We start from the raw sequence: 12,378 nt of genomic DNA, 5'->3' as shown, positions 1-12,378 counted from the left end.
CCAACTTGCTTCTCCTGTAGCCTCAGAAAAAATAGAGAACCAAGGACTTCTTCAAACACAAGGCTTTCATCATTTTCCACTGCCACCACCAAAGGGAGTGAGGCATTTCTATACCAAGCAGCACAATCTTGGAACCACAGTGTGGCTTTTTTATCAACTCCTATATCCATCCACAATTGTGAGTCAAGAATTTAGATTGCAAAACTCACTGTGCTCTCTGGTTCCACAGGCTCCTTTCCCCCCAGGCCAGGTTTTGCAAGGGGTTCCCAGCTTCGTGTGCTATGCTGCTATGCTCTGCAAAACCCAGCTTTGCTCTTTTCTTTCCTGAAAGGCGCAAGTCTTTCTTCCCTGTGGCTCCTGTCAGTCTTCACCTCCTAGTTCACTTTTCCTGCCTCCAGCTCTCCAAGAGCCAACATATCTCTCCGCTATCATTCTGATCTTCCTGCCCAAATATGGCTTTACAATGGCAAAGCCACTGCTTTGCTCTGAATTCAGCCAAACAGGGGTACTTCGAGGTCATAGGTAACTAACGAGGGTGGAGGTGGTTTCAAAAATTAAAAGAATTTTCTTCCTGATAAAAAGAATGTATGCTTATTGTAAAAGAATCCAAACAAAATGTAAAAGAAAGGAAAATAAAATACCCTTAATCACAAGACCTAGAGATAACCACTCGGAACATTTTGGGGAGCATTTTTCAATATTCATTTGTTCACTCATTCTTTCAAAAAAACATGTATTAGTGCCTGCTATGTGCTAAAACACTGTTTTAGACACACGGGATGATCAATAAACAAAGTAGAAAAACAAAACTACCCACGTGGCCCTATTTACACACACATACAAATACATTCACACATACAATTTTACATTAATGGACACATACTATATATGCTATTTTGTAACCTGCTCTTGTGTGGAATAATGTGTCGTATACCTCCCTATACGTCAATAAGTATTGATTTATGTCATCCTTTTAATGTCTGCCTAGTATATTCTAGAGTATATATGCACCACAATTTATTTAATCATCTCCCTATAGACATTTATTTCCAATTTCTGTTATTATAAAAAATAGTGTGATGAGTATACTTGTACATGTATATCTCTACATGTTTGTTCAATCACCTAACTAGGATAAATTCCTAGCTTTACTCCTATCTTGCTGGCTGTTTCTTCTGTCTCTTTTGCTACCTTCCCTTTCTCTGCTTAACCTCTAAATGTTAAAGTCCTTAGCTCTCTTTTCTAGCTTTACTACACCCTAGATTATCTCATACAATCCCATGGCTTTAAACAGTATCTATATGCTGTTTATATCTACAATTTTGATATCTCCTCTTGAGCTCTAGACTCTTATCCAATGGTCTTTGTAGAATATCCACTTGTATGTCTGTCATTGAATCTCAAATTTAATGTAACCCAAAGAAAACCCTTAATTTTGTCCCCAAAATATATTCCTACCTCGGTGTTCTATACTTCAGAAAATGGCATCACCATCCATGCAGTTATTTGGGCCCCAAACAAGGCATCAATCTGATTTCTCCGCTTTTCTTTACCCTCAGCCCCCTTTCAAATGTTTTCAAGTCTGTCTCCAAAATATAGTTCAAATATGTCCCTTTCTCTCTATATTTGCTACATTCATTTGCTACCATCTTAATCCAGGTCACTCCAGCCTCTCACCCAGGCTACTGCATTAACCTCCTAACTGGTCTTTCAGTTTCCCCTGTTGCCCTTCTACAGTCCTTTCTTTACATAGTAGCCAAAGATCTACAATAATCATACTTAATGTGGCACCTGGGTGGCTCAGACTGTTGAGCATCTGACTCTTGATTTCAGCTCAGGTCATGATCTCAGGGTCGTGAGATCCAGCCTTGTGTTGGGCTCTGTGCTCAGTAGGGAGTCTACTCGGGATTCTCTCTCTCTGCCTCTCCCTTTGCCGCCCTGCCCCCGCTCACTCGCTCCCTCTCAAAAATAAATAAATCTTTAAAAAAGATAATCATACTTTATGATAAAAGAATACAAGAATTTACTTGAAAACTCAGAAAAAAGAAGATGAGGATGCCTGTCATTACTGCTTGCCTTTGACACTGTAATCGAAGACCCAGCAAACACAATAGTATATGAAAAAGAAATAAGATATATAAGGATTGGAAAGAAAGAGAAAATGATCATACTTGCAGATGATATAGTTGCTGACATATAAAATACAATAGGATTTACAAGTCATTAAAACTGAGAGTATTCAACAAGGGTGCTGGATATAGTAATATGAAAAATCAGTATCATTTCAATATACCAGAAACAACCAATCAGGATATGTAATTTTTTAAAAAGGAATGATACTAATCAAAATATATATTCTTAGCAAGGATCTGGAAATACATATACACAAACTTTGTGTAAGACCTTTATGAAACATTTTGGAAGTCATAAAAAATGACCTTGTACTTCCAGTTGCAGGACAAGATGATATAGAAGTGCTTCTCCCTATTTGTCCCACTAAGTATAGGTAAAAACTTCATGTTATATAGAAAACAAACATCAGAAGACTCTGATAGGTGGAGAGAAGACTCAGACTGCCCAAGGACCTTGGGAACTGAGGAGACATGTCAGTAAGTTCCTTCTGTTTTCTTCTGGCCTCATCTATCCCAGACTGGGTGCTGGAGAAACTGGCAACCCCAAAACACCAACAAGGACAGGCCAAAAAAGTCCCAACAAAAGCCTCCTTTCTCTAGCCAAAGTACCAGGAAAGGAGCAATGCAGTAGGGCAGAAAACTTTTTTTTTTTAGGACAGAAAACTTTTAACAATAACTGTTCTCTACTCCAGCTAAATACACACAGGGGAAAAAAAATGTGATCCCACTCTGACTTATGCCAGCAAAGGCAGAGTGGAGAGCCTGGACTTCACCCTCCCTAGACTGTAAAGAGGTACCTCAACCACCCACCTGGGGTGTTGTCAGAGAGCAGTTGAATGGGCAGCCAGGACTGTAACAAGGTCCCTCCTCACATGGTGAAAGTGGCAACTCTGTGGGGAGCCTACACTTCCACCTCCAGCTGGCAGTAATGAAGCTATAGCTCTTCTTCCTCCACTGGAGCATTGTCAGAGAAGGCCTGATAAAACTGAAGATTTCAACAATATATGCCCGATAACAATATATACCCAAAATATCAAAATATCAAAATCATCGTCAAGAACCAGGAAGATTTCAACATGAATGAGAAAAAATAATCAGCAGATGCCAAAACTGAGATGACACAGGTGTTAGAATTACCCAACAAAGATTTTAAAGCAGCCATCATAAAAATGTTTGAGCCAGTAATTACAAATATAAAAACAAAGGGTAAAACACTCTTAGCAAAGAAATAGAAGATATAAAGAAGAACCAAATGGAAATTTCAGAACTGAGAAAGCAAAATAACTAAAATAAAAAACTCAATGATGGGCTAAAAAAAAAAACAAAAACCAGAAACTCAATGGATGGGCTCAACAGCAGAATGGACGAGACAGAAAAAAGAAGTAGTAAGCTTGAAGATAAAAAAATGGAAATTACTCAGGATGAACAACAGAGGGAAAGTAGACCAAAAAAAATATGAACAGAGCCTTAGGAACATATGGGATCGTATCAAAAGATATAGTACTCATGGCATCAGAATCCCAGAAGGAGAAGAGAAAGAAAACAGGGCTGAAAAAGTAGTCAAAGAAATACTGGCTGAAAATTTCTCAATTTGGCAAAAAACATAAACCTACAGATTCAAGAAGTGTAGTGGATCCCAAAGAGGATAAACCCAAAGAAATCCAGGCTGAGCTACATAGTCAAACTTCTGAAAACTAAAAACAAAGAAAAAATCTTGAAAGAGCTGGAGAGAAATGATACCTTTACCTATCAGAGAAAAACAATTCCAATGACAGTGGGTTTCTCATCAGAACCTGTGGAGGTCACAAGGAAGTGGCATAATGTTTTTCAAGTGCTGAAAGAAAAGAACCACCAACACAGCCTTCTCTGTCCAGCAGAAGTATCCTTTAGAAATGAAGGGGAAATCAAGACATTCTCAGATGAAGGAAAATTAAAAGAATTTGTCACTAGTACACCAACACTTAAAGAATGGCTAAAGGAAGTTCTCCAAAAATAAAGAAAGGATTAAAAAAAAGGGCTCTTAGAACATCAGGAAGTAAAGAGGAGCAAAGAAAGAGCAAAAAATAAGGGTAAATACAATAGGTTTTCCTTCTTCTTTTGAATTTTCTAAATTGTTTGCTGGTTGAATAAAAAAAAAACATTGTCTAATATGTTTATCAATATATGTAGAGGAAATATTTTTAAAAGATTTTATTTATTTATAAATAAATAGAGAGCGAGCATGAGCAGGGGCAGGGGCAGAGGGAGAGGGAGAAGCAGACTCCCCACTGAGCACAGAGCCTGACTCGGAGCTCAATCCCAGGACCCTGAGATCATGACCTGAGCTGAAGTCAGACTCAACCAACTGAGCCACCCAGGTGCACCTGTAGAGGAAATATTTAAGACAATTATCTTATAAACTGGGGAGGAGGTAAAGGGACATAAAGGAAGGCAAAGTTTTCACATTTTGCTCTACTAGGTAAAATGACATCAGTTAGTATAGTATCTTTGTATAGTATAGTATCTCTATACAAAGAGATACTGTATAGTATCGCTATACAAAGAGATACTCTTGGAAACCTATAGATAAATCAAAATGAAATTCTAAAAAATGCTCAAGTAACCCACAGGAAGATTAAAAAAATAAAAACAGAAAACAAAAGATAGAACAAACAGAAAACATCAAAAATGGAGATGTCCAAAATGTCACTCAACAGGTGAATGGTTCAAAAAACTGTGCTACGTTCATACCATGGACTCATGTTCAGCCATAAAAATGAGAAAACTATTGATACACGTAACAACTTGGATGAATATCCAGGGAATTATGATGAATAAAAAAAGACACTCTCAAAAAGTCACATACTGTATGATTCCATTTATTTTTTTATTTTTTTAAAAAGATTTTATTTATTTATTTGACAGAGAGAGAGAGCACAAGCAGGGGGACCAGCAGAGGGAGAGGGACAAGGACCCTGGGATCATGACCTGAGCTGAAAGCAAATGCTTAACCAACTGAGCCACCCAGGCACCCTTGTATGATTCCATTTATAAAACATTCTTAAAATGACAAAATTGTAGAGATGAACAGATTGGTGGTTTCTGCGGGTTAGAGACAGGGTGGGTGTAACTATAAGGGGTAGCATGAGGGATATCTTTGTGGTGATAGACTAGTTCTGTACCTTGATTGCAATGGTGTCTATACAAATCTACACATAATAAAAAGGCTTAGAACTATACACAAACATTGTGCCAGTGTCAAATTCCTGGTTTTGACACTGTAGTCTAGTTATATAAGATGTAATTGCTGATATAAAGTTTCAGTTACGCAAGACAAATAAGTTCTAGAAGTCTGCAGTACAACATTGTGCCTATAGTCAGTAATTTAGCATTTTACACTTAAAAATTTGTTAAGGGGTAGATCTCATGTGAAGTTTCTTGCCATAAAACAACAACCACAAAAAGGGGCAGGAGGAAGCTTTGAGAGGTAATGGATATGCTTATCACCTGATTGTGGTGGTAGTTTCACAGGTATATGCATATCTTCAAACTCATCAAATTGTACACATTAACTATGTCCAGCTCTCGGTATATCAATTGTTCCTCAATAAAGCTGTGTAAAAAAAACAAAATGTAACCACTGTGAGAAAATGGGTGAACAGTACAGGGGATGTCTCTGTACTACATTTCCATCTTCCTGTGAATCCATAATTATATTGAAATAAAAACTTTCCAAAAAGGTAATCTCAAAAAGCAGAGATATACAGTGATCATGTATGAGAAGATTCAACATCAAGATGTCAATTCTCTTCAAATTGATCTATAAATTTAATTCAGGTTCAATAAAAATTGCAACAGGATTTTTAATGGATCTTAACAAGCTGATCCTAAAGTTTATGCTGAAGAGTAAGGCACCAAGAATAGACAAAACAATTTTGAAGAAGAGCAATGGAGGACAGATTATCAAGACTTATCAGGGTATAGCAATTAAAACAGTGTGGCAATTGGCAGATGGATAAATAGATCAGTGGAATAGAGAAAGAGCCTAAAAATAACTCCTATAAATCTGTGGGAAGTAGGCATATGACAGACATTGATTATAAAACATGGAAGAGGGGCGCCTGGGTGGCTAAGTCTGTTAAGCACGTGCCTTCAGCTCAGGTCATGATCCCAGGGTCCTGGGATCGAGCCTGGCATCGGGCTCCCTGCTCAGCGGGGAGTTTGCTTAGTCCTCTCTCTCTGCCCCTCCCCAACCCCACTCGTGTGTGCTCTCTCTCAAAAAAAGAATAAATAAACTCTTTAAAAAATATATAAATCATGGAAGATATGATATAGACTATTCAATAAATATTAAAATTATCCATGTGAGAAAAGATAAAATTAGGTAATATCTTCAAATCCTACCTAAGAATTAATTCAAAATGAATTAAAGATCTAAATGTTATTTTTTTAAGTTTATTCATTTAAGTAACCTCTACACCCAATGTGGTGCTCGAACTCATGACCCCGAGATCAGCAAAATTTTATAACATTTTGATGCAAATATAGAATACCTTTATGATCTTGGAGTAAGGAAGAATTTATTAATCACACATGCATACAAACTCACAAATTTTAATAGAAAAGACTGATAAATGTGACTGCTTTAAATATTAAAATGTCTATGGAAAAAAAATGACACTATAAAGTTAAAAACAAGCCATACAGTGGGAGAAGACATTTGCCACACACAAAATTGCAAAAGAAACCATATCCAAAAGATACATAATAAATACATTTTGAAAAGGCAACCAACCCAAAAGAAAAATGGGCAAAGAATACCAACAGGCAACAAACAGAAGGAACTAGAATGATCTACAAATGTATGAAAAGATGCTCAACCTCACTAGTATTCAAGGAAATACTTGTCAGATTGGCAAAAATTAAAACTCAAAAGTTACCAGTGGTATGGTGTCATGGGAACACGTAGACCACCGGTAGGACTATTAGTAAAAAAATTGGAAACAACCTAAATATCCATCAACTGGGGAATGAGTAAATTAAGTGTGTCATGGCTGTACTATTAGGTTGCTGTTCAGCAGTGAGACGACCTACATGGACTGATCTCAGGAAATAATGCTGAGAATGGGTTGACAGGAAGTGGGAGATAAAAGGAACTTCAACTTTTCCTTAAGTATTTTACTCTTTTTATTAAAAAAAAATTGGAAGACAGGGGCGCCTGGGTGGCTCAGTTGGTTAAACACCCGACTTTCGGTTTCCACTCAGGGCGAGATCTCAAGGTCAGTGGGATCGAGCCCCGCATCAGGCTCCACATTCAGCGTGGAGTCTGCTTAAAGATTCTCTCTCTCAAATAAATAAATAAACCTTTAAAAAACGGAAAACAAAATAAATATGGTAGTGTATTTCCACTCTGCATGGCAAGAACACAATGCTTGCTATATTCTTCTCTGAACATTCCTATATTTTGAAAGCTCTAAGTGAAAGGTGTGGCGTGAGATGCTTCTGATAAATACTCAGTTTAGGGAACCATTATATTAAGGTACTAGTAACTTTATATGTTAACCTTCCCAGGGACACTTTCATTTTTAAAGAAGGCTGCAGTGTTTAATCCAAAGCTTGAGGCACTGTGGGATTTGCTGTCACTTATGAACTGTGGGTTATGGTGTTTTGAAGACAAAACTTCAAAGGGAGTTATCTTCCTCCCCTGTGCTAGTCTTGCAATTTGGGTAAGTTGCCACGGCTCTGAGCGAATGATAGGCTCCCGTTAAGTTGGACAGCTCAGAGAGAACAGAACATTTTCCCATTCAATGATGCTTTCATTCTTTATAAATACAACTGCATTTGAAACAACTCCACATGGAATAAAATTTAGAGCCAAGTTTATAGAAACATGGACACCTATGTGCAAACAAACCCCCTCAAATTTTATCAAGCGTGGATTCTACCCTGCTCGTCAACCTGGAGTAGACTGAACACAATTTAAATATTTCTTGGTTTGTCTGTGGAGTATCAAGTCTTGTCCAGAGCTCGAGACTCCTACTCCCTTCACCCCGATCAACTCTGCCAGTTGTTTAAACGGCTCGAATCTTTCTGCAACCACGGCTTTTAAGTGAGAGTCTTTTTATTGCTTTGGGCATGTTCCTTCTCCTAGCCAGTGCTCAGAATTTTAACTATCTAACTATTCAATTTCTCTCTGTCTCTTTACATGGGGGAGAAACTGGATTTCTGTTCCACACAGCTTGGCAAAAGCTAGCAGGGAGTGAGAGATTACAGCCAGATGTACATCTGCATGTCAGCAGCGAGAAGGTCTGGGATGGTGCTTTTTCAATCAGAAGGGAGTCATTTTCCCCCTCTCGAAGGAGAGGGCCTCCTCCCTCCCATCAGATATTTGGCGGCTAGATGCTCACTGATTAATTACTGAGGTCGCATCTACACACAACTGGTTTTCTTAACAACAATCCTAGCAGGTTTCCAGTTCATTCCTGAATGTGCTTCTTATTTTTAAAAGAACTACCCTCCTTTCCCAAAGCATAGAAGTAAAGCATAATTTTTTAAAAGATTTTATGTATGTATTTGAGAGAGAGAGTGAGAGAGAGAGAGCACGAGAGAGGGTAGGGGAGAGGGAGAAGCAGACTCCTTGCTGAGTGGGGAGCCCGACGCAGGGCTCGATCCCAGGACCCTGGGATCATGACCTGAGCCGCAGGCAGATGCTTCATGGACTGAGCCACCCAGACGCCCCTAAAGCATAATTTTAAAACAAAGGATTCCACCACAATTTCTAATAATAGAAAATCAAGCACCAGTGGGAGAGTGTTTTCAGGGAAAGGGAAACATTTTGAGTACCCTTCCAAACAGAACACCAAGCCAATCAGTTATTCTATTTGCACATCACATGATATATCATTCCTAATATTTTCTGGTCAAGTCCAGAAAGGTAAGGCAACATAGGCATCTTTCTCTGTACCCCAACGGCTCTCCATGTGCCTAAGAGAGAGAGCATATCAAGTTCATTACTAGTAAGTTCCTTTTTCTAGTTTGACTCATTACTGAGAATTTCCATCTGTTTTCCAAGACATCTGAGGTCCCCAATACAATCACTGCATTAAACCTAACCTGGAAACTGCCTCTGGGATCACTTTCTCATTTCTAAGGAGCTCAACATGCAGTGCAGCCGGTGCTAGAAGTAGTTGATTACAAGAAGTATAATTATGGGTTCTCCAAGACAAGCTAAATTTGCGAGAATGGGTTGACAGTCACCACTTTAATTAAGATCCCATCTCTGTATCAGGGAAAATACTGGAACCTCACAAATGAGCAGTAGCTCTGTGACATCAATGACAATCTGCTATGCAAAATTTGGGGGCAATCCAAATGAAAATGTGTGTACTACAGCTCTGAAAAGCTGCACCTACCCATCTCGCCTCCCCAAGTTCATCTCTCTCCTCTCCCAGAGAGCACACATCTTGTGGGCCGCTCCAATTCTCAACTGCGATACAACTGACATGATATTCACGTGTGTCACATACTCCCATGGGTGTACTTGGGGACTACACAATTCTTGGCACACCAGCTATTAATCGGGCCCTTTTCTCTAACTCTCATTAAAACATACTGAAATGCAAGCAGGCACAGAAGGATAACCTTGAATCCATTCCAACTTATAACCACAGTAAAGCAGTCAGCAATGTTGGTACAGTCACTCCTATCAGTAACAAGTCATTTACATTAACACTTTACAGCCAATCACAATGGTTCCTCTTGTCATGTCAGTGACCTGCCATGCTCTCTCACGCCTCCGCACATGCTCTTCCCTTTGCTCCAAAAGGTCTAAAACCCCACCTAATAAGTCCACAAAACAAGTTTGTTGACTGACTGAAGGAATGAATGAATGAAGTGCTTGCGACCTCAGATAAGCCTCCCACTGCGTCTGTAACATTTGCACATTGGGCGGCAGCCACACATTGATGAAAAATAATATTCTGTTACAAATAGGAAAGTCAACTGTGATTATGGGCAATTTTCTTAACCAGAAAGCATTGAGTAGTAAGATGCTTTGCAGCTGTACATTTTTATTAAGGACCGTTTAAATAAACATAAAACATGTTTGCCAGGAGAGGGTAAAAAGACGGATGCAAATTTCAGTCCGAAAAATAGGTACATTCATTATTTTTTGCATTTGTCTTAAAATGTGCCCCTAAAACAGCAATTACCCTTGGATGTCATTTTTGACCAGCGACAGGGACCAGAAATAGTGACTTAATTTAGGCAGGAGTTTGCTAGGACATAATATGGCTACTGTGCCTGGAGTCTTTCTTGGTCATAAAAGCAGTAAGGAAGTATGACATAACGTTGTGATGGTAAATCACAGCCCAAGCCATTTTGGTTGGCAGAATTTGAAAGACAAACATTACTTCAGGAGCAGAGAAGACGTGCCTAATTACCTCCGTGCCTGGGCTGGGTTCCCTGCAGCTTGGGTCGTTCCTGGACTCAGGTGTGTCCACACGGCCAGGGGCCACATGTGCAGGGGCAGCATGGCTGGGGGAGTCGGGGGGAGAGTAGGCGCCTGGGGATGTGAGGACTGGCAGCCCCCCTCTGCAACCTCCTCTCCAGGGAAATCGGGCAGCTGAACCAAAGGAGAAGGCAGCCTCCAGGGGCCCTGTGGAGCCTAGAGGGAGTGAGACTGGGGAGAGAATACAGGCTGGTCCCAGCCACTCTGCCTGGGAAGTGGTGGGGAGCTGAGCCCATCATATTTATGAATCTGCCATTTTTACCTCGGGCCAGCCCAAACCACCTCCTCCTTCCCTCCTGAGGTCTCCCCATCTGGGCACAGCCAAGGCCCAAATGGGGCTGGGGACTCACCCACCCCAGGGGTAACCACTGTCTCGAGATGGAGCCTTCTTTCCTTGCTTGCTGCATTTTCAGAGCTCAGAAACCTCCATTCCTTTGTAGCTTTTATTTGACACTCACAGCCCCAGGCCCCCCTCCTTTCTTGCTTCTGTATTCTCTGTCTCTGTCTGTCTGTCTCTCTGTCTCTCTCTGTCCCTTTATGGAAATTGGCTGTCCTCTCATAGTAGAGTAGAATATAGCAGAATCCCAGCAAGGCTTTCCCTGGGGCGTTCATCCCTTTGCCAGAGCTTTGGTTTTACTCTCTCATTCCTCACGTGTATACCCCAAATCCCAGTAATTCTCCACCTTTTTCTTTTTAATTGCAGCAACACACACAGAACATAAAATTGACATTTTAAAAAAAAGATTTTATTTATTTATTTATTTGAGAGGGAGGGTGAGAGAGAGAGAGAGAAAGGAAAAGAGATAGCTGAGAGTAAGGGAAAGAAGAGGGACAAGCAGACTCTGCAGAGCGCGGAATCCGATGCGCGGCTCGATGCAGGGCTCAATCTCAGGACCCCGAGATCATGACCTGAGCTGAAATCAAGAGTCGGATGCTTAACCGACTGAGCCGTCCAGGCGCCCCGACATTTTTTTTTAAAATCCAAAATGTGTTTATTGGGATAGTTTCCCACTCATCTTCATTTTGGGTGCTTTTAGTGCTGCTTCTGTCTGAAGGAGCATCCCTCTGTAAGCCTTGCTTTTCCTCCTGTGGGCTGCAAAGGGCAGAGGGGCAGCCAGCAAACAACTACGGTTTGTGTGTGGCTAGAGATGGTAGTGACTTCGTAGGATCCCGGGCATTTCACGTCCATGAAGCAGGAGTTGAGTCTCTGCACCAGGCGCTTCTTGTTGTGCTTCCTCTTCTCCTCTTCCAGGGATGGGTGGAGAAGGTCCTTCATGAGGGGCATATTCTTATGGGGAGGTCGTCACCACCAGAAAGGCCATAAAATTGACGTTAACCATTTTGAAGTGTCCAGTTCAAGGGCATTAAGCCCATTCACACCGTTGTGTGCCATCTTTCTCCAGAATTCGTCTTCCCTGACTGAAACTGTACATATTAAACAACTCTCCTTTTGCCCCACCTCAAGCCCCTGGCAACCACCATTCTGTCGCTATGAATGTGACTACTCTAGGTCCCCCACGTAAATGGAATCGTATGGTATTTTTTGTGTGTGTGACAGGCTGATTTCATTTAGCCTAACATCTTTAGGTGTCATCTATCGTGTGTAGCAGGTATCAGAATTTCCTCCCTTTTTAAGGCTGAATAATACTCCACTGTATGGACATACCACCTTTTGCTTACATTGCTTCCACCTTCTAAACTTGCCTTTGAATTGTGGAAACATGAACACCCGAAGTGCTGAAGTTCTCCGGTGCCCCA

The 12,378-nt window shown here is 40.4% G+C and overlaps 1 protein-coding gene across 1 annotated transcript; it reads right to left on the bottom strand.

The window, feature by feature from the left end:
• Positions 1-11,653: 11,653 nt before the first annotated feature.
• On the bottom strand, positions 11,654-11,905 carry LOC116647182 (40S ribosomal protein S27-like). Its single transcript, XM_032428362.1, has one exon. The coding sequence runs from the start codon at positions 11,903-11,905 to the stop codon at positions 11,654-11,656; it is 252 nt and encodes an 83-aa protein (XP_032284253.1).
• Between the last annotated feature and the right edge of the window lie 473 nt (positions 11,906-12,378).

The sequence above is a fragment of the Phoca vitulina genome, unplaced genomic scaffold (assembly GCF_004348235.1).
Source record: "Phoca vitulina isolate PV1807 unplaced genomic scaffold, GSC_HSeal_1.0 scaffold39, whole genome shotgun sequence".
NCBI lineage: Eukaryota > Metazoa > Chordata > Mammalia > Carnivora > Phocidae > Phoca > Phoca vitulina.
Note: the sequence above shows the minus strand (reverse complement) of the source record. Positions and strands in the feature narration are given on the sequence as shown.